Below are 23,234 nucleotides of genomic sequence, written 5' to 3' on the forward strand. Positions count from 1 at the left end.
GGGGAATTGGATGAAGGTCTGAAGGTGGCCAAAAAGTACAAACGTCCAGTTCTAAGATAAATAAGTACTAGGGATGGAATGCAGGACAAGATAAATATAAGTAACAGTGCTGCAGAAGGAACACTTTTTTTCTATTTGTTTAATGTTGTATCTACACGAGACGATAGAGGCTCACAAAACTTACTGTGGTCATCATTTCACGATGTATATAAGTCAAATCATTCTGTATTCCTTAAACTCATACAGTGCTGTATGTCAATTACATCTCAATAAAACCGGAAGAAAAACAAAAGAAGGATAAGGGATGTGGGCACGATAGATCCCAGTGGGCCTTGCACGCTATGCTAAGAAATTTAGATTTTATTCCAAGTGCAAAGAGAAGTCGTTAGATTGGTTTTTAGCAAGGAACTGACGATCTGATTTACATGTTTTAAGAGACCACTTGACTGTGTGTGGAAAACAGATTAGAGGCAGGCAAGAATGGTGGTGGTGTGATCTCAGGATAACGAGTTGTATTACAGTAAATATATTCAGATTTCATTTATGCTTTAAAAAGAAGAGATAGTATGTATTTCTGTATTGTTTAATTGCTTCCAGAAATTCTTCCTGTTCCACACTGTTTGGGCAGAACCAACAAGGTGGCTGGATCCCCAAATCGTCATGAAATCAAGAAATTAAACCATGACGACTCAGAGAGCAAGCAGCTGAATGCAACAGAATGTGTTGCACTCGGAAAAAAGTGACGGCTGACAGCACGACCCCCACTTGTGTCATGTCACTGAGACTTATCACCTGAATAAGAGGTGAGATCCATCAACGAATTGGGTGACCACGACACCAGCTTGTCTCTCTTTGACAAGTGCACCTTGGAACACGGTGACAATGAGCCAGCCTCGGGGGGTGACTTCTCTGGTCGCCAAGGCGCGGCATGAATGTCGTGGTTGCCTTTACCTTTTCTATAAGTTGTACCCAAACACCCACTTAAGTTCTTTCATTTCTACTATTCCTTCGAATAAAATAATTTAGTAGCTCCTCCCCCCCAAAAAAGAGAGTGGCAGGTGCGGGCTGGAGCAGGGGGCCCGATGAGAGACAGCAGAGCTGAGACGCAGACTCCCCGCCACGGGCACTTCACCGACGGCAGACGGCGGCTGGAGAGCCTCGGGGACAATCAGGGCTGCCAGGTCACTGGAGCCCCGCGAGGATGATAACGAACCTGACCCCACGCTGCCCCCGCGTACGGACATCGGTTCCTGGGGGAGCTGCACGGTGAAGGCAGGACAATCCATGGGACGGTCCCCTCTGCCTTATCGGAGCCGTTTGGCCTCCATCCAGCACTGCTGTTTTGGTCTTTGTTTCATGGTCAAAACCTCTATTTCCATGAGCTTTTAGCCTTTGTTTACCTCCGTGTAAAAGAATCCAACGTTTGGATAGAGACAGAGGAGAGGAGAGAGAGGGAGAGAGGGAGGGAGGGAGGGAGTGTGCATATGCAAGGCAACCCTGTGAGAATCAACAGATTTCCAGAAAAAGGCCAAACAGGGCCCAAGCTGACAGGGCTAGGTTAGCATTACCTTGACGGTGATAGCTTGGCAAAAAGCCACATCACTTCAGCCAGGTAGAATTCGGAAAGAACATGTCAGGTGGATGAGGCTGATGGGATTGTTGAAAAGTAGAGACAAGAGGTCTCCCACCTCAGCGCTCAGTCTGCATGTGAAAGGAAGCGGATGGAACTGGGCCCAGCTGAGGCAAAAGACACCGCCTTCTGTACCACGTGGATCCCGGAGTGGCTCCAAACACACAGCAGGAGCGTGCTCTCAGCTGGGGAGCCCCCCGTGTGGGCGAGGGCATGACTAGGGGACCGGGGACCCACGTACACCTCTGCCGGCGGGGCGGGTGGGGAGCCCGGGACTGAGGGCCGCTGCTCGGGGTGTGCGCTTCCACGCTGGGCCTGACCCTGCCGGGACACTGGAGGGGCCACAAGGAGGAAAGAGGAGCCAGGCCTCTCTCGGCACCGAAGTTTAGCATCTGACGCTTACCTTTCCAGGTTCCCATGTTATCTAAAGCAGACAGAGAGATTCTTCTCGGTACCACAGTGCCTTCTGGCTTCTTGACGCACAGGAGCCGCTCCTCGTGGCGCCGTTCGGAGAGATGGCTTGGCTTAGGGGGGCGGGGAGGTGGCGTGTTGGACATAACATCTAGTTCTTTCACCCCATAGGGCAAGGAAGCTTGGTTTTGATCTACCTGGATGGTGGAGTTTAAGGAAGTTTCCAGCACTGGTAAAGAAAAGTGGTCCCTGGACGGGCCATTGACATCTCTCGTCCAGATCAGGGCAGCCTGGGGCCTCATGGAAGGGGCCTCTTGAGAACTGTTCCCAGGGCGTGAGGGGCAGGCCAGGTTCCCAGAGGGCAGTGGCTGCGGGCCGTCCACAAAAACGTCGTCGAAGGACGCCTGTTCCAGTGAGCGCTCCGAGTTTGACCAGCTGTCACATCTGGTGGGGAGACTGAGGGAAGAAAAGCACATACATCTGACTGAGAGGCAGCAAGTCCCCGGCGGCGGTAGTTGGTACTGCTACACCCTTGGCACCCACCCACCCATGCCTCTAATGTCGCCTCTACAACCCTCGGTGACACCAACCCTTTGATGCAGGGGAAAAAAATGGCTCGTTGACTTTTTTCATCCTCTAAGTGTAAGATACGTATGAAAATGCAAGGTTAGAAAGGAAAGCCACAGTGCTGAAGGGCATGAGTCATCCTGCTTGGTGTGCCACAAGCTTCGCCCTCGGTAGTGGTTGATAGGGATCTGTCCCTGCCCTGGCGGCAGCAGGAAGAGAGGGGAGTGCACGTACACCCACTAGAAGATGCTACAGCTAAACGGCCAGAGGCGTACCTGGCGTGGTGCAGTCTTCCCGTCTCGCAGTTGGATAGAATCAGGTAATCAGGAAGGAAGAGAAACTCTGACTCACTTCCGGTTCCCTCAGTGGCTACAGTACTAGTGCTCGGGTCATCTCTTGGCAGGGAGCTGACAGCAGGGGCGGTGCGAAGGGAGCTGGCGGCGGAGGGCTGCGCGCAGGAAGGTGCACGAGAGCCGCTCGCCACAGAATCTGCAGGAGAAATCATTTCCCAGCTGAACGTTTAAGAATGGCTAGAACACAGTTTCTCAAATGGCATCTAAGAGGCCAAAGAGAAGATGCAAATCACAGCTGGTGTTTGTACTGATGGAGACCGTTTCCCCAAGCTATAAACAATGTCTGGGGAAGAAGGCCAATGTTCCAAGAGTGAAGTGCTGAATCAATTAAGAGCAAAAACCCCAAGGATTCTTGGCCTAAAAATCTGCAGTTAGATAGTCTACACACAGCCTCTTCCTGGCCCTCGGCCACAGCTCTGCATCACTGTTTATTCACTCAACAAATATACTTACATTTTATATATATATACACACACATATTTATGCATAACAAATATATGTACACAGACTTACATAAGCATCTGTGCACATATGCAGACATGCACATGTAGATATATGTCTATTTATGTCTATATAGATACCTACTCTTGCACCTACTGTGTGCCTGGAACCGTTCTAACTCTGCCCTCACGGGGTTAATGACTGACTGTTAGTGATGTCTAAGAAAAGGAATGAAAAACAAAGTGTTGCGATGGCTGGTAAAGCCCACATTCATAAACTCCCAATGAAAGGCCTGCTTCTATTTCCCCCCCGTTTTTTTTTTTTTTTTTTTTTTTTTTTTGCGGTACGCGGGCCTCTCACTGCTGTGGCCTCTCCAGCTGCGGAGCACAGGCTCCGGACGCGCAGTCCCAGCGGCCACGGCTCACGGGCCGGGCACGAACCCGCGTCCCCTGCATCGGCAGGCGGGCTCTCAACCACTGCGCCGCCAGGGAAGCCCTCTATTTCCCTTTTGAACCAAGTTGGCAGGAATTCAGGATTGCTGAGTCAGAGTGGCCCAGAACTGCCTGGGTTCAAGTCCAGCCTCTAGTATCGAGCTGTCCTGACCTTGGGCAAGTTACCTGCTTGCTCCAAGCTTCCTTATCTGTAAAGTGATCATGCTCATACTACATATGCCACAGAATCGGTCTGTGGATGAGACGAGCTAACACAGGCTTGGTTCTCAGATGAAGAGGAGTTAGCCCCTGCATCCTCGTCAAAACTGAGGGGGGCTACAGGGAACAAAAGAGGTCATGGGGGGTTCTGGCTTCCTCCAACTTCAGGCCAGAGCTTTCTGTTTTCTGCCTGGTGCCTTACTTGTTTCTGTTCCCCTTAGGATATTGGGACACATGTTATTTATCTATATTTTAGCATAACTCCCAGATGAGGAAACAAACAGAGGAGACACATAACATGACACAAAAATATGTATCTAGTGTGGGCTGAACGTATGGACTCGGGTGAAGAGTGAGCAGCGGTGCCCCTGAGTAGTTTCACTTAGTAAGCTTTTCTGGGTCATGAAAAGAAGAGGACTTTGCTGGCAGGAAGCACACACACCCTCACGTCTGTCTAAAGAGAGATGCAACTGACTCTTCCGCGCCACCTAGCGTTAAATTGTGGGTATTTCAGTGGAAGATGATAAGCATCGGTAACGAGGGAAACGCTGAAGCAACGGTAGACCATGGGATTTAGGGGTAAGGTTCTGCCGGCTAGACTAAGAGACTAAAAGAAAGCAGATTCGAAGTCTCATAGTTTGAAGATCAGGGCATGGTGCCAGGGCCTCAAGAACAATATCCATGAAGGGGAGTTCACTGTAACCCCAAGTGCTTTATACCCAGTATATTATATAGAAAGCACAGTGTGTGTGTGTGTGTGTGTGTGTGTGTGTGTGTGTGTGTGTGTGTGTAAAAGAGAGAAAGCAAGAGTGAGAGAAAAAGAGCCTCATGGGTCATTTGCTTCCACTGCCCAGAAATGGCTCACAGCAAACTTAAGAGCTCATTTCCGTTGCAGAGACCTTGAGCCACTTGGAGACAAGAGGAAACGTTACCTGCCTACGACAAGTAGCTTAGTTCTGTCTTTCTACCTTCTAGTACTGAACAACCCAGTAGGCAACCGAAAAGCTGGAGTTCCTAGAATTTTTTAAAGACAGCGACGTTTGATAGTTCTAGAAAAACCGGCGGCAGCAGCATGGGGAAAATCAGAGCTGTACCGGACGTCCCCACCCACGTTTTGCTTTCACTGCACGCGCTCCCTGTAGCTCACGAGAGCAAAGCCAAGGTGCGGCTTCGAAGCCACCGAAGTGGCCCGTCACGCTCCGCGGGCAGCGCGCGTGGCTCGTGGCTCGGCCGCCGGGTCCTTTCCGGAGCCTCTCGGCGCACGCGCTGCGGCCCCCGCCCGCCCTCAGCCTCAGGAGCGCCCTGTCCGCTCTCACCTGCGCGGTCATCCAGGTGGCCGAAGTTGCAGACCTGACTGATGCTGTGCACCCACACCTGCATTTCCTCCTCCGTCTTGGCCACCAGATAGAACGTGCGAGACGCAGTCTTGACAACGAACACGAAATGGTTCTGGAACTCCTTTCGAACGAAGCCCGGGCCCGCGTGCTTCCAGACGGCGCACTCGCTGAGGTCGATGGCGCGGATGGGCTTGCGGGCGCGCTGGCTGCGGTAGTACTCCAGGACGTCGCGGTCGCCGCTCAGGCGGCCCCGCCGCAGCACGAACCAGCGCCTGCGCCAGGCCTGCGGGGAGGCAAGCGGACACGGCCTCTCAGACTCCGCCGGACGGGCGAGGCCAGCAGACGACGAGGCCACCGCCCGGCGCAACGGTGAGGCGCGAGGCCCAGCCGGCGGCGCTGGGTGAAAGGACCCGCGCGGCCTCTTCAGCTCGGCTTTCGTCAGTGATTTTAATGACCGGCCGTCGCTGGGGAGTGTTCAGTGATGCAGCAAGGCGCGCGGTACAAATTTATGTGCGCCCATGCTTTTTAAAAAAAACAACTTAATAATGAAGAACAAGAAGGAAGCTTTCTTATCACTGTCTGCCTCAAGCCAAAAGCCAGTATCATACACTCAAATCAGTGCCATCTAACGTGGTCATTTAACTTGTAGAGAACGGCTCAACAAGAAAAGAAAAACAGTGTACACTGGAGAGGAAAGAGGGTTATCATTAGCTGAAGTTGATGTGATTGTCTTTCTATAAAATCCCCAATGAAGATTAAAATGCAAGTAGAATTCTCAGAGAATTAAGTAACGCGCTGGTTCTGTTTCCCATGCGAGAAACTGTTTTCTAAGGGCTTTACCATAACCTATTTCATCTCCAAAGCTATCCCATGGGACAGGTAACTATTTTTATGTCCATTTTATGTATGAAAACATTGAGGTTCAGAGAAATTCATGAGCCCAAGGTCACACAGCTAAGAAGCTGTAGGAATAGATCTGAACTCAAGTGAGGGTGGAAGGATCACTAAATATGAAGTAAAAAAAATAGAGAGAGGGGACTGTGGGCAATTCTTTAGAGATGTCTGATTGTACAGGGGGAGAGCTCTGGGGTCCAGGGATTTTTTTTAAAGATGGAGGACACTTCTGCATCCACCCCCTAGGTCAGCCCGTCATAAAGGCTGGGGGCCGGGGCGTGGGGCAGGCATTGTCCGGCCTAAAGCGACCCTCTATTCGCTATGACAATAGGAGGGAACTGCCTTTAGTGCTATAGGAATCTGGGAAGGAGCCGAGCCTTGAGGTCACATGATCTGGCGAAGCTTACCATGACCAAAAAAGAAAAGAGAATGATGCTCTGCGTGCCACTGCAGCTTCAGGTGTGCCTGACATGTTTATATGCCCACCGGCTTTCATCAGAAGGGTGGCGGTCACCCCACATGGGGTTGGGACAGGGAAGAGGAAACCGTGCCTTTAATGATGGTGTAAAGCTCTAAGGAGAGATCTGGCCACTTGGAAGAGGGACAAAGCAGGGTAATTAAGTCCTTGTTTTTAAGACAAGAGAAATAACAGCATGTTTGTAGGCTCCTGGGAGTGACGGACGAGGGAGAGAAGCATCAATCATTCAATAAATTCCTGTCACAAAAACATGGTACTGGATGGGGTGGAAGGAGCTCCCACATCACCGTCAGGATGAGAGAACGCCCTGGGGTGCCCGGGGTACCCCAAACTTTCCAAAGGCCACTCTGGTAGGGAAATGTGAAGAGGAACTTTGTTGTACTTCCCAAAAATGATTCTAAAAGAGGAAGTCAAATCGGATGCTGAAACAAGTTTCAAGTTAACTGCTCTTAGTTTTATAGAAACACATTTCTTATCCTTTAATAACAGTGTTGGTGGGCAGGGGGGGAGGGGTCCACAATGCATCCTGCCAGATGGTGGAGATGGGGAAGGGGGTTAGAACTGGTCCCTGAAAGAGCTCACCATGTAGCTGGGATGCCGAGAGGGGTGGAAATATGAAATGGGTAGACTTCAACCCCGGGTAACGAGCGCCCTGGTAGGAGAAGAATGACACAGACATTCATTCAGCAATTATCTGTTGACACCCTAATATGCTGGCCACTGGTCAACAAGCCACGGGCCCTGCCACTCAGTCTCGTGGGCAGCAGGGGGAAGTGGGCATATGGATAAACAGACAACTGCAGTCAGCGAGATCAGTGCTACAATAAGGGAGAGCCAAAATGCTACGGGCGTACACTAGAGACATCCTCCGGGACGACGTGGTAGCCAAGCTGAGACTGAAGAAGGGCCAAGGAAGCAGCAGCATCTAGCGCAGTCTGCACGCGAAACTCGCCAGCACGCCCTCCCTCAGGTGTTTAAATCTCTGCCTAAGAGTTGTGATTATAGAAAAGCAGAAATAACGTGTTCTTGGAGCTCTTTGCTAAGTAGGTGAAACCAGGCTTCTGGGCTTCTGGAAGTGAGAGACATGTGACAAAGACCCTTGAAAGCAAGCAGCCAGCACCAAAGTGAAGCTCTTCATAGTGACACGGTTCCACAAGGAAGTTATCCAAAGGACTCAGGAGCCAACCTGAAGATACTCCCACTGGTCGAAGATGGAACAATTCGAGCTTTAATAAATATAATAATTACGGTGGCTTGAAATCCATCAGGTATGTTTAAATCTGGGAGTTCATCATGATATTAAAAGAGAAAAAAGAATTTGTCATCCTCAGAGGCTGTGATGGAACCACTTCATTATCTTCTCATAAAGGTATTCTGCTTGACAAAGGAAAAGCAGTGATAGAATTACAATCTCACCATTCTGCTGCCCACAGTGAAATCATGGGTAGAGGTGTTCAGCGCCAACAGTTGCTAACTTATGAAGAGGAACGAGCAGATGTGAAAGTTCCACCCGCAAAGCCAGACAGTGGGAAATTCTGTGATCAAAGGCCCAGGTTCTTCAGCAGATAAATGACAAGAAAAAGAAAGGACAGAGGTGATCTATGGAGTAAATAAGTCTTAAAAGATGTATCAGAAATTTTCTGTGGGATTATTTTTTATTGAAGTAGAGTTGATTTCCAGTGTTGTGTTAGTTTCATGTGTACAGCACAGCGATTCAGTTATACATATATTCTTTTTCAGATTCTTTTCCATTATAGGTTATTATGAGCTAGATACCGAATATAGTTCCCTCTGCTATACGGTAGGTCCTTGTTGGTTATTTTATATATAATAATGTGTGTATCTGCTAATCCCAAACTCCTAATTTATCCCTTCCCCACCCCCTTTGGTAGCTATAAGTTTCTCTTCTATGTCTGCGAGTCTGTAGCTGTTTTGTAAATAAGTTCCTTTGTATCGCTTTTTTAGATTCCACATATCAGTGATATCATGAGATTTGTCTTTCTCTGTCTGACTGACTTCACTCAGTATGATCATCTCTAGGTCCATCCATGTTGCTGCAGATGGCATTGTTTCACTCTTTTTTTTTTTTTTTTTTGCGGTACGCGGGCCTCCCTCTGCTGTGGCCTCTCCCGTTGCGGAGCACAGGCTCCGGACGCGCAGGCTCAGCGGCCGTGGCTCACGGGCCTAGCGGCTCCGCGACACGTGGGATCTTCCCGGACCGGGGCACGAACCCGTGTCCCCCGCATCGGCAGGCGGGCTCTCAACCACCGCGCCACCAGGGAAGCCCTGTTTCACTCTTTTTCATGGCTGAGTGATATTCCATTGTATTATAGTGTCTAGGGGATGCTCTTTTGAGTGATAAAGACATTTAAAAATGCAAAGAAGAGATTTCTCTGGATAGGGCATGTTCATGGCTGCATTCACTATGTGCCAGGCACTGAGCACGGCGGGACCCAGGGGCTGCTGGCTCTTCCAGCTGGGGAGATGTTCACATTTCACAAGGGCAGGATTTTGGGATTCCACAGCAAAGCACTGTCAGTTTGCCCTGGGCAAGTCGCTTCTCCCGCTGCACACGGATGGGCCCTGAGGGCTCTTCTAGCTCTGACCATAGAAAGATGTTTCCCAGCAGCCTTTTCAGCCAGCCCGCCAGTATCCTCTCCAGCAACAAACCCTGCAACATCCTGTAACCTTGTGGAAAAGTTTGTGCTCATTTCTCAAATATGAAGAAGGTAAAACTGAACCCGTCTAGGAAGGTGTGTGCTGAGATCACAGGCCCGTTGCTGATTCTGTGTTTACAAACACCTCCTGGTTGGTTTCTTGATAAAGAGGGACCACCCCCCAGGTTAAGTAAAGGTACAAGCACTTGCAAGGCTGAGGCGGCTGCTGTGCATTGACAGGCTTCCCATCCAGGGAAGGGGGACTGAGACTTGAATCTGAGTTTCCCTGTTATGGATTGAACTGCCCCCCCCAAAAAAAAAATTCCTGTGTTGAAGTCCTAATCCTCAGTACCTCAGAAGGTAACCTTATTTGGAGACACGGATTGAACTGCCCCCCCCCCCAAAAAAAAATTCCTGTGTTGAAGTCCTAATCCTCAGTACCTCAGAAGGTAACCTTATTTGGAGACAGGGTCTTTACAGAGGTATCAAGTTAAAATAAGGTCATTAGGGTGGGCCCTAATGTAATATGACTGGCAGAGTTGAGAAGACAGATCAGCATTCTGGATGGCTGAGGTAGCTGGAATTTGTAGGGAAGGGCACCAAAGAGGAGGGTGCTGAAAAGAGGGTAAAGAAAGAGCTGCAGAAATCGACCTGGGAATTCCCTCACGGGACTTTGGCTGAATACTAACCCCCACAGGTGTTGGGTGAAACCCCATGAGGTGAATCCAAAAACAACTCCTGGACACCCACAAAGTGAATGACTACCCGAGCTCACACAGGGCTGGGAGATGTTCAGACCAGCTCAAGTGGAGAAACCTGAATCATTCAGTAGAGACTCTAGAAAGGCCACACCTCAGAAGCTTTCAAGTTACTGAATTACCTGACAAAGACAGCGCAACACTTTTTAAAGGAAGACAATGAAACCCAGACACTCAACAATATAATATTTATGATGTAAAGCATTCCCCCCAAATTACTAGAAATGCAAAGAAGCACGAAAATGTGGTTCATAATCGGGAAAAATCATACAATAGACAGACCTAAAAATGACAGAGATGATGGAATAAGCACACAGTATTTTTAAAACAGCTCTCATAATGTATGCCATTTAAAGGAAAATGTGTACGCAACGAGGACAGAGATAGAAGATATAGACAAGAACAAAATGGAACTTGTGGAGATAAATGTACAATACCTGAAATGAAAAATTCACTGGATGTGTAGAACAACATCTTAAGCATGGAAGAAGTGCTCAGTGAACTGGAAGTGCATTTTTAGCAGCTCCCTGGGGAGAAATGAACAGACTCCCCAGGGACCTGCTAAAATGCACATTCCTGGACCTCACGTCCAGAAAGGCTTACTCACCAGGCCTGGCTTTGGGCCCAGGAATGTGCATTTTAAACAAGCATCTCTACAGATTGTGATGCATAGAAGCAGCGCCCTTTCTAAAGGTACCTAACTGGCCAAGGGTGAGAAGGAAGGAAGAGGTGAAAAGGGAGTTCAAGATGGACCATTTCAACACTGAATTCCTATCCTTTTATGGGTTGTGAACCCCTTAGAAAACACGATGAAATTCATGGACCTTCTCTCATCACGAACACGTGTGCAGGGACTTCCCTGGTGGCACCATGGTTAAGACTTCGCGCTCCCAACGGAGGGAGCCCAGGTTGGACCCCTGGTCAGGGAACTAGATCCCACATGCATGCCGCAACTAAGAGCCCACATGCCACAACTAAACAGCCTGCATGCCGCCAACTAAGACCCAGTGCAGCCAAAATAAAATTAATTAATTTTAAAGAAAGAAACGTGCGCGCGCATACACACACACACACACACACACACACACACACACACACACACACACACACAGTTCTGGATGGCTTTCCCTATTGAACTACACACACTCTCCCTCATGGCCTCATCCAGTATCATTTCTCTTAACAACCATCTATTTGCTGATGATTTACAAAATTATGTTTCCAACCTAGATCTTTCCCAGAAACTTCAGACCCATGCCTAAGGTCCAGCTTCGAGACCATGCTCATACTTGTTGAGTGAACTAATTCCACATGATTTCACAGTGCCCTGGACCCAGGTTTAAAACACTACTCTTGAGAAACATGACTAGCTTTGTGAGTTCATAACAAACCTCATCACCAGGATTTACTCATCACATATTTACGTGCTAGGAACTGGGGATGTGATGGGGAACCAGACAGACAAGTTCTCGAAGCTGGACCTTAGACAGTCAGGCAAGGCTTGGTCCGAGCCTTTTAACTCAAACACAGCAAATGCTCCATCCACACACTGAGTACACTGGGGTGTCAGCTACACATTTCTTTTTCTTAATTAATTTATTTTATTTAGTTTTGGCTGCGTTGCGTCTTCGTTGCTGCGCGCGGGCTTTCTCTAGCTGCGGCGAGCAGGGGCTACTCTTCTTCGCGGTGCACGGGCTTCTCACTGCGGTGGCTTCTCCTGTTGCGGAGCACGGGCTCCAGGCGCATGGGCTTCAGTAGTTGTGGCTCGCAGGCTCAGTAGTTGTGGCGCACGGGCTTAGCTGCTCCGCGGCATGTGGGATCTTCCCGGACCAGGGCTCGAACCCGTGTCCCCTGCATTGGCAGGCGGATTCTTAACCACTGCGCCACCAGGGGAGCCCTAGCTACACATTTCTAAGATGAGCCTTTCTCAGTTAATAACACAGGCTATTGAGGCTGAAGATGACCATGGACAAAGGTTCGAAGTTTGAGCACTTTATTCCTACACTCAGTTCTATTTGCACAATAAAATAAACCTGGCTGGATTAAGCAAGTTTCACTTCTTGGGCTCCAGAATTCACTCCAATAAAAGTGAAGTGCCCTGTCTGGATTGTATCCATCGTCAAAAGACACTGAAGTGAACTGAGAAACATCCTGCAAGTCTCTGAGGCTGTAAAGAGACACCTCTGATTTAAACTGCTCTTCTGGCCAGAGTGATTACTGTCCCTTTGTTTCAGCGGAATTGGCCCCCTGACCCCTCTGCAGTGGTGAGATCCCAAAGCTATGAAATCATTTCCTCCGCATGTGCATCACCCGGCTTTCCAGCTCGGGCTGAAGGAGCGAAACCTCCATCGAGCTGCACTTGGAACTGTGGGTTTTGATCCTTCAATATTACTGTCATCTGAGCCAAGGCAGTTTTCGACTCAAGCTTCCCAAGGAACTGTGCAGGCCTCTTCCTCTTTGGACCTGTGGATGTGCTCCATGCTGCCCTGGCCCGGAGTGTCCAGGGCTCCAGGGTCTGGGGCTCAGACTCCAAAATCTGAGTCTGTTCTGATTGCTTACATGTGTTGGGCTTCTGAGCTGTTCTTGCAGGGGCCTTATCTGTCAGGCTGCAGGAGATGCCTTGATTAGAGGACAACAAGGAGAAAAGATGTTGCCAAGGAGCTATGGGTGGCAAGGCCTAGCTCTAGTGTGAAAAGCGTTCGCGTTGTGTGCAAATTCTGTGGTACAAAGTTGGAAGAGGAACATGCAGAAGAAAGGAACTTTAGAAACCAAGACCTGGCCGATGAACATCAGCTGGTCTCCAGCTCGCCCTGGGACTCTAGACTGTGCCCGTCTAGCCTGTGTGCTCTGCGAGGGCAGGACTTGGGAGGAGGGCTGGCTGGAAAAGCTTAACAGGAGGAATCCTCATGTTGGAACAGATCTGTATATTGATTGCAGTGGTGGTCACGGGAATCTACATGTGCAATGGAAACTGCACTGAGACACACGGACACACACACACACACACAACAGGTGAAACCTACAGCAGCTCCTGTTTGTTTACAAACTCCTGGGGATCTAGTTAAGTTTCTAAATACGTTTACAAAAAGATGCTCAATCCAAAAGAACTCAAGAAAGTACAGAAAAGGAAACCTACAGGAAGTGGGGAGCACATCAAAAGTACAAGTAAGATGCTCGATTTCAATCTAAATGCATCAATCATTACATCCAGTGGAAATGGACTCAGTACTCTGGCACAAAGATGTTTATGGAATGGGTCGCATGCAGGGGATGCAGAGACGAGCCACCCGGCCCTGCTCGCAGGATGCTCACGATGGTCTCGAGGGCCGTGTGCTGTGACAGAACATACCACGTGGACGAATTTGTGGGTGCCAGGAAGGTTAGAGTGACAGAGGATGAAGCTGAAGAGGGGGTGGTGGCCAAATGGTGGAAGACACAGTGGGCCGGCGGCGGGGAGGGGTCGAAGCTGAATCAGAGGCTGCTTTATGACCGGGCAGGTGCTATTGTCGTGTCATGTGTTACCAACTTGTATTTATAATCTTGTGAAGTGGTCAAGGCAGCTAATTTTCCAGAAAAAGAAGCTGGTCCTCAGAGAGATGGAGTGTTAGCTTTCCGCAGACTGTCCTGTCACGCGGAACCGTCAAAGCTGTTTCTCCGATCTAGCTCCAAAGTGGAATCTTTCTGTCCCTTCACACAAACATTCTTCGCTGGAGTCCAGAAGACACGGAGGGAAAAGATGCAAGAGGACTAAGACTGGCTCTTGTCTGATTGACTGACTTTTCATTTCCTTTTACATCTTTCTTCATCCCTGTTCTTCTGACTGGAACACATTTCCCCCACTGTGTTTTTCTTCTCGTTGTGTTGCTATTAACGGATACTTGGTAAATGTTAGTGAGTGTTTAGAAAACCTAACAACTCCATCACCAACTGCCATTTGTAAGGCCCCCGGGAATCTTGGATGTGGTCCCAGAACACGAGATGAAAGGAAGCGTCTGGTAACAACTTGGAGGTTTATAGTAACTTCCCAAGACCCGCTCCTTTAAGCCCAGCTCCCATTTTCTTCCCAGTGGTGTCACCTTGAAAACACTCAGGAAGTTTGGGGTGCGGTTATGTGTTGCAAAAGGCGAACATCACTGAAGAAACAAAGTCCTGGTTAATGTTCTGTTTTCTGCTGTGCTTTACTCAAGGGGGCCCCTTCTCTCCGCCTCCGACTTCCTCACCAAGGGGGACCACAAAAGCCAGGGGACCCGAGGGGGATGGGTCGGGAATTTCCAGGAGCAGGTTACATGCCCCTCTTGGTCCTGGCTCAGCGCCACCGGCCCCGGGATTGCTGGTGACCCTTCAGCCTGATGGCCTGTAACCTTCTGCCTGCCACTACATAGAGCCGGGACTTGTCGCAGGCGTGGAATAGCTTCCTGTGATTGTCCTGGAGACGGCCTGGCCCAAGGGTTCCACTTCCAGGCCTTGTCAAGAGAGGCAGACGAGTCCTGGATCTCTGCGATGTGGAAGGAGGAACCCTGACGAGAACTGTTCAGCAGAGATAAGTGTGCCACTCTACGTGACGCGGGCTTGACCTTCCTCGTGTACTGAGACCCAAGTGCCACCCAGTGTCCTGGGTGGTTTCTCATCATTTCTGATCCGGACACTTACAAATGAAATAATATAACCCTCACACCCAAGGGTGTCCCCTTGGGACGTTCGTTTGCCACTGGCTCAAGCTGAGCACCCAGGGGTGAGGGCTCCTGGGACCGTCTCCGAAGGAGTCCATGAACGATGAGGTGACACCGATCCCTTGGAATGCACAAGAGTAATAATATTAGGTAACACGCACGTCCCGGGAACTGGTCGAAGTGCTTTGGATGGATTAAATTAAATCATTTAACCTGCACACAGGTCCTTACAGTATTCTCTACACAGGAGGAAAGGCGTGATGGGAGCCAACTGGGGTGGGGCGAGAGTGTGGACAAAAGGTCTTGGAAAGGAGACAATCCGGCCCTATTTTATACAAATGAGCTCACACTCCAGCAGGAGGCCCACCCCTTCTTTCTCCTGAAAAGGTGAATTTGGAAGGCATTCGGAAAACCCGGTCTCTTGTGTTATTAGATGTAAGGTAGCCGAGGTTTCATGCTGAGGAAAATCTCTCTAAAATGTTCCCCCCGGTGCCTGGTGCCGAGAGCAAGCTCAGTCAATCTTGTTGAACAAATGAATGAATGTCTAGCTCATTCCACCTGTAATCCAAATAAATTCTGCCTGAATTAAATATTCCCATTTAAATAAGGAAATGATAACAGGACTGAAAAAATAGAGGTGGGCATTGACCTAACACCAGCCTCTCGGAAGGCTTTCCAAAAACATGACACGACAGCCACACATTCATTCCTCAGAAGTGGAGCCGTCGGCGCTGTCAACACTCGTGCTACCCGTGACTCAGCTGCCGGAGGGCAGGAGGGACAGAAAGAGGAGAGAGCGGGCAGGAGACGGGTCCCAGCTGGCAGGCAGCTAACGGCCCCAGAGTGATGGTGACGGGGCAGCTCATCAGCACGAAACACTGTTTTGGCTGCAGGAAGTTGCCAAAACCGCCTCCCAGCCTCTGGCCAGCACAAAACTGTGACTCAAGAGAAGCGGTTCCGCCCGGGAGCCCACAGGATGCCAGTGTTGACTTAAGCTTGTGTCTCGGCCTGGGAGAAGCTGAGCTCCCAGAGGGCACCTGCCAGCGGCAGACTCGTCCCCAGGTACCTAGAGAGGGAAAGAACAGCCTGGCTTTCAGCGTGGTTTCACGACTTGCTGGCCTCAAAGGACAGACGTCTGTTAGAAGGAAGACCCCTTTATTGTTTACAGTTCAAGGCCAATTCCCTGGGCCTCCTCCCCGCTGACCCCAGTGCATTTCTGCATGCCGGGAACGCACGTGCCAATCAGGATGCAGAAACGTTTGCTGGGTGCAGTGATGAGCGCTGCTCTAGGGCAAGCGCCTCAAGCCGCTGCCCGCTGCGCCTGGCTTTCGTCCTGTTCCCCTCAAAGGCTGAGAGTCTGGGTGGAGGAGTAGCCCACACCATTGTCCTCTCGTTCCTCAGTTAAGGATTTTCCACTGGCATCCTTCACAAATCTTTCTCCTGTTTCGTCAAAGCTGTACCCTTCCAGGGGTAGATGAGACGTCTAACCGATCTCAGGTCTTTCCGTGACTTGGTTAGCTTTTCCTGCTCTATTTTGGACTCTTTTCAGTGAGTTTCACAGAGGGGAATTACATAAACATGTCTTCAGAAATAAGTTACTTTCTTTCTCAGAAACCTCTTTGAAAGATCCAGCAGTCACATAGGCGAGAGCAAAAAGAGCACCTTGTTGTTTAAATGTGTATTTGTCTGGTGTCTCGGGAGGTTGTATGTTATTTCTTATGTGTCACGTCCCTTTTGTAGACCTTTTTCTATGCCCATTTTTCCATTGCGATGCCGATCTTTTCCCTAACGATTTACGAGGATTACTCCTAGAAGTTAAGGACATAAACTCATTTGCCTTTTAAGTTTATGTTGTTTTTGAAGCGCCAGTGCCTAAAATCGTGCTCAGCATGCAGGAGATGCTCAGTAAATATTTGCTGAAGGACTGAAGGAATGAATAAATGGATGAATGGAAGTGTTTTATTCTCATATAGCAAAAATCTGTCTTTCCCTTTATAGTTTTTCTATCATGTTTAGAAAGGTTTTCCCCACCCCAAGATCAGATTGAGATCCTACAACATTCCCTTGTAGAAATTATATTTCATGGTCTTCCATTTAAACTCAGCGCATCTGGACTTCGTTTGTCGTGTCTCTCTGAAGTGAGATTGATCGATAGTTTTATGAATTTGCTCTCAGGGCTCCTGAAGGAGCTTGCATCTTTTCCTGTGCCTAACTAGTTTAAAGAGTGTGAGAGTGATCTGTTCTTTAAAGTTCACAAGCTCTCACATATTAAAACATTCTGGGTCAAGCATCTGTCTCGGAGGTAATTTCACTTCTTTCATATTTACTTTATAATATTGACCAAAATAACATTTTAGGGTGTAAGACTGTGAAGAGTGTACTTCTTTCCAGCAGGGCCATGTGGGAGTCCTCCTTTGGTGTGAAAATTTCGGTGGAGTTAAATTACAGTTTCAGCTTCAGTTTAATTTCTAGTTACACCATGCTCAGGGCCCAAGACCCCAAACCACGGATTTCTTGTCAGCTCTAAAAGCCACAATGTAACAGACTTGCTTCTTGTGAAATAGGAACTGGTGGTGATAAACCGAAACAACCACGGAAAAGGAGGCCTGGGAGGGGACCTAGCTGGCATGCTGCTATAAAGCAGGCACAGTTCTGACGTGCAAAGAAGGCAAAATAAGCTGAGTTACCCAGCACGGCGGGATGCATCGCGAGGCTCTACCTGGAGGGAGACAGCCAAGAAAACAGGGTGCTCCATGGCAGAAGGAACGCGACTTTGATCCCTGACAGGATACAACAGGTGTGGAGGCCCCCGGGCCAGGGCCTCTGGGCTCATCCAGCCTGACGCAAGATGATAAAAAAGTATTTTCCTACATTTTCTTCTAATCTTTTATGTTGAATTATTCCATGAATATAATGCGAGAAGCCAAACAACTCACAAAAACTATAAAGGAACCAATTTCCAGATTTGCTTACAAAAGATAAAAAATATCTGCATGGCAAGAGACCCCTTGAACAAAGCTGAGATGATGAATTTGTAAGGAGCTACAACTGAATAAACAAAATACATAAAGAGCTTCTATGAAAACACTTCGATAGACGTAAATAACCTGGGGCACCTGGGGGATGGCATTTCCATACTCTGAGATTTGGAAGCCCCTGGAAGGAGCAGGTTTAGGGAGACTACATTGCCCCGAGGCCTCTGCTCTATCTTGTTGCTGCGAGTGCGCTTTTATTTTGGAGAATGAGAAACTTTACCCTTCATTTCACTCAGACTTGTAAATGAGATGAGGGAAATGGAACTCAAAGAATCACAACAAAGTACCTTTGTTGTGGAGATGGAGATTTACTCTCTTCCTTTCGGATTTTTAGCCATTATACATAGTGACGTTAACATCCATGAGCATACATCATTGTGCAAAGGTTTGAAGATTTTGTGCCAATCTGATGGGCAAAGGTATCACATTTTTAATTAGCAATTTTTGGTTATATGACTTGGGGCCATTTGTTTCTTCTTCTATGAAATGCTTATTTTCTCTCAGAAAATGAAAACATGTGCGTGTTGACTGTTAAAATCTAGAGGCAGATGGGTCCACAGACAGGGGGGTGGTAGCAGCTGCCAGCTTCCAATAAAAAAAGAACAAGATGCGACAATGGCTTTCTTTCTCCACTCTGGCTCTAGGTTCTGAACAGGTGGGAACTTATATCCTGAGAAGGACCTAAGGAAAGGTGGGAACTTATTTCCTTCTCTGTCGGGCCCAAATCTGGAGGTGGGTGTCACTTGATTCCTGGTGACCTTACACTGCAAATCAATAAAATGCTTCCCTCTCCTTTGCTTTCAGCTACCCAAAGATCATGACGGATTGGCCAAAGGACAAATTGCAAACGAAAAGGTGAAATTTACCAGTAAGAAATGCAAGGTCCAGGCCCCGGGCCTCAACAAAGCAAAACATCGACAGCACAAGCAGAGACTGGAGGAAAGAGAGCTCAGCAAGAGCACAGAGGAAAACGCAGTTCTCTCGACAGGAAGCCAGGCGGGTGTGAGTCAGCAGTGGGGTGGCCGCCAGCCCCGAGCCAGGGGGACCTCCAGCCTCCAGGATCCCCTCCTGCCAGCGGGCAGCTGGCTCCGCTAGGCCTGGCGCTCTGATCCCGGGAGCGCACTCAGTCCTGGTAGCAGCTTGGAGGAGGTGGATCGATGGCCTGAGAACCTGGAAGGAATGGCGGCATCGACCGGCCACCCTCACCCCGGATGCCAGCGGGGCTCCCAGGTGAACAGAGCGAGGTGTGTTCCGTGTAATCTCAAGAGGTAACAACACCGGGCTGGATTCTCCCAGTCGGAGCTGTCACACGATTCTTTGGGAATCGTGTTTATGTAACCGGTTTCCTGTCGCTGGAACTGTCCGGATAACAAGTGATTGCTCAGAAACGTGGCCAGTATGTAACGAGATGACCACTGACACCCTTTCTGATCACTGAAGTTTACAGAACTGCACCGCGATCGGGCTTACAGACCACCCTGCTCAACGGCCCCTGTCTCTCTCAGACGTTTTAATTAAGCAGTCGAGAAGCCCCATTGGTTATCTCTCTAAAATCATTCTCATATTCTTCCTTTTTGCTGCACTCCCATTAATACCCTTTGTTTTCCAGTCTCCCTTACAGCTGGAATACAGACTCTGATGGTCTCTCCTGCCAGTTTGGCCTCAAGATCGCTTCTGCAGGCCCGACAACAGTCTGCTAGCCACCTAATTAAATAATCATCTAGCTCCCTGAACCGATGTGCCCAGTACTCCGAGGTAGGCGTTTGCTTCTCAATGTGCTGCAGATCGTAAAGCAAAAGGATGACAAGCTCCAAGACTTAAATTCTTGGCTCGAAGCACGGTTGGAAAACTAGGCTTTCTGTGATAGCGCTAAGACTCTCTTCTAGCTTACGTGCGCAGCCTGAGCTCACCCACAGCGAACCTGGGTTTAACACTGCGAGTTGCCGAATTATTCCACCGGGTCTTATAAGTGAAACGAAGGGCACGCTTCGAAAAGACTGGACCTGGAGAGTTGGAATGGGGACATTTGATGGCGTTTGGCTGAATCTGAGCCCCACTGGGAGGACCACCAAGGAGTCAGACTCCTCGGGAAGGAAGGTTTCGATCACCTCCCCAGGCCAGCAACACTGATGAGCTAAGGCATTGTCTTTCCCCTTTCCTTTCCCTACTGTTTTCTGTAGGATGTGCTGGTGGGCAGTGAACTCGAGCTAAGTGGCATCGTTCAGCCTGTCAGGCACCCGCAGTAGTGATAGCAGGTTTCTCACCAGAACTAGTTCTGAGTTGTGGTTTGGGGTGTTTTTTCCTGGCTGTTTAACCTCAAAGCTGGTTCTCCAGCCCTCTCACCATTTCTGTCAGAGACCCAATATCATTCTGATTCGCTCTTTTTCTGCTTAAATCAGTCAGGATCAGCTTCTGTTGCTTGCAAATTAAAACCCTGACTAGTACAACATCTACAAAGAGTGTGTGGTCAGTCCAAGTTTCCTCATCTCTAAAACACGCCAAAACTGAATGAAGAAATAATAAATAGAAAAGGAGAAATTAAAGTTAGAAAAATTAAAAAGTAGGACTTATTAATAATCAAAAAACTGGTTCACTGCCAAAACAGAAATCAGTAAAACAGAAAGCACCAACTAACCTAACCAACAGGGGAAAAAGGAACGGAGCACAAATTCACAATGACAAGGAAGCAATACCTCTGAGAAGAGTAAAAACAAATGTAAAAAATCGTAAAAGCATTTCATAAAATTATATGTGATGAATTTGATGGCCTGGATGAGACAGACACTTTTCCAGGAAGAGTATAATTTATAACACTGACCCAGGGAGAGACAGACTAAACAGACCAATTTCCATAAAAGAAATAGAGTTGACAAAGATCTAAACACACAAAAAAAGCAACAGATATGGTTTAGAGGGGAATTCTGCCAAAATTTTAAAGGGCTGTTAATTCCAACTCTACTTAAAATATTCTAGAATATGGCAAACTTCCAAATTTTTATATGACCCAAGTATAACATTTATGCCAAAATATGCTAAAGATTGTACAGAAATAAATAAAGCCAAATTTAATGCCAAAGACCAATCTCACTTATGAATGTTGATGCAAATATCCAATATAAAATATTAGTGTGAATAATCCAACAACACAATGAAAAACATACCTTGTCCAACTGGGGCTTATTCCAGAAATATAAAGGTGGTCTAATATTAGATAATCTAGTAATAGAATTCATTGATTTGCTAGATTTAATGAAAAAGTCATATGACCATCACTATAAGTGCTGAAAAACTTCTTAATAAAATTCAACAATGACTTCTGATTTAAAATAAAAGAAAACTCAGTAATACAGGAATTGTAGAATATTTCACTAACATAAAGAAAATATATTCTCCTAGCCCCAAAGTCAATATTTTTCTTTCTTTCTGTTTCTTAAAGTATTAAAAATTTTTTTTAAAAAGATTAAAAAAAATTATTCTTTGGCTGCGTTGGGTCTTCGTCGCTGCACGCGGGCTTTCTCTTTGGTTGCGGCGAGCGGGGGCTACTCTTTGCTGCGGTGCGCGGGCTTCTCGTTGCGGTGGCTTCTCTTGTTGCGGAGCACGGGCTCTAGGCGCGCGGGCTTCGGTAGTTGTGGCTCGCGGGCTCAGAAGCTGTGGCTCGCGGGCTCTAGAGCACAGGCTCGGTAGCTGTGGCGCACGGGCTTAGTTGCTCCGTGGCACGGGGGACCTTCTCGGACCACGGCTCGAACCCGTGTCCCCTGCGTCGGCAGGCGGATTCTTAACCACTGCGCCATCAGGGAAGCCCTCTGTCTTTTTTTTAAAGAGCAGCTTTATTGAAGTATAATTGGCACACAAAGAACTGTACATAACTAATGTGTACAATTTGATGAGTATGACATATGTAGACACCTGTGAAATCATCACCACAGTCAAGGCAGTAGACATATCCATCACCTCCCAAAGTTTTCCCGTGTTCCTTTGTGTGTGTGTCAATGTGTGTGCAGTAAGAACACATACATGACATCTACCCCTCTAACAATTTTTAAGTGCATAATATAGTATTGTTGGCTATAGGCATTATGCTGTACAGCAGATCTCTAGAAATAAGTTATCTTGTATAACTGAAACTTTATACCAATACAGGCCAGCAATTCCACTTGTGGGTATATGCTCAAAAGAACTGAAATCGGGATCTCAAAGAGATATCTGTCCTCCCATGTTCATCCATCAGAACATTGTTTACAAAGCCAAGACATGGAAACAATCTAAGCGTTGGATGATGGATGAATGCATAAAGAAAATGTGGTATGTCCATACAATGGAATATTATTAAGCCTTAAAAAAAGGCAATCCTGGGCTTCCCTGGTGGCGCAGTGGTTGCGCGTCCGCCTGCCGATGCAGGGGAACCGGGTTTGCGCCCCGGTCTGGGAAGATCCCACATGCCGCGGAGCGGCTGGGCCCGTGAGCCATGGCCACTGGGCCTGCGCGTCTGGAGCCTGTGCTCCGCAAAGGGAGAGGCCACAACAGTGAGAGGCCCGCGTACCGCAAAAAAAACAAAACAAAACAAAACAAAAAAGGCAATCCTGCCATTTGTGACATATGGATAAACCTGGAGGACATTATGTTAAGTGAGATACAAACGGACCAATACTGCATGATTCCACTTACATGAGGTCCCTAGAGCAGTCAAACTCATAGAAGCAGAGAACTGGATGGTGGTCACTGGGGGACAGGGGGAGAAGGAAATGGGGATTTGCTGTTCAATTGGTATAAACTTCTAATATTTTTCTTAATAGGAAAACATTGAAGGCACGCCTATAAAAGTCAAGATCAAAATAAGCTTGCCCATTGTCAATACTACCGTTTCACATTGGGGTGTTAACCAACACATTTGGACAACAGGAAAAAAAAAACAAGAATTGAAAAAGGAAGTGGTAAAACTCTTTCTATTTTGGGGACTTCCCTGGTGGTCCAGTGGCTAAGCTCCAAGCTCCCAATGCACGGGGCCCAGGTTCCATCCCCAGTCGGAGAACTAGATCCTGCAAGCCACAACTAAAGAGCCCACGTGCCGCAACTAAAAGATCCCGCCTGCCGCAACTAAGACCTGGCGCAGGCAAATAAATTTAAAAAAAAAAACACAACTCACTCTTTCTTTTTTGGATGACATGATTGTATACACAAGAAATCCCCAAAGAAGAATCAACTGAAAAACTACTACAAAAAGTAAGAAAAGGGCTTCCCTGGTGGCGCAGTGGTTGAGAGTCCGCCTGCCGATGCAGCAGACGTGGGTTCGTGCCCCGGTGCGGGAGGATCCCGCATGCCGGGGAGCGGCTGGGCCCGTGAGCCATGGCCGCTG

The 23,234-nt window shown here is 48.1% G+C and overlaps 1 protein-coding gene across 2 annotated transcripts in view; it reads right to left on the reverse strand.

Moving 5' to 3' along the window:
- GAB3 (GRB2 associated binding protein 3) overlaps positions 1-23,234 on the reverse strand; it is a 60,978-nt gene that overhangs the window by 28,854 nt on the left and 8,890 nt on the right. For both annotated transcript variants that reach the window (XM_024116808.2, XM_024116807.2), the window contains exons 2-4: positions 5,369-5,672; positions 2,884-3,097; positions 2,034-2,497 (exon numbers count right to left, since the gene is read on the reverse strand). In XM_024116808.2, coding sequence (XP_023972576.1) covers positions 2,034-2,497; positions 2,884-3,097; positions 5,369-5,672 — 982 coding nt within the window. The remainder of the gene's footprint in view (positions 1-2,033; positions 2,498-2,883; positions 3,098-5,368; positions 5,673-23,234) is intronic.

Source organism: Physeter macrocephalus, chromosome 21 (assembly GCF_002837175.3).
Source record: "Physeter macrocephalus isolate SW-GA chromosome 21, ASM283717v5, whole genome shotgun sequence".
Classification (NCBI taxonomy): domain Eukaryota; kingdom Metazoa; phylum Chordata; class Mammalia; order Artiodactyla; family Physeteridae; genus Physeter; species Physeter macrocephalus.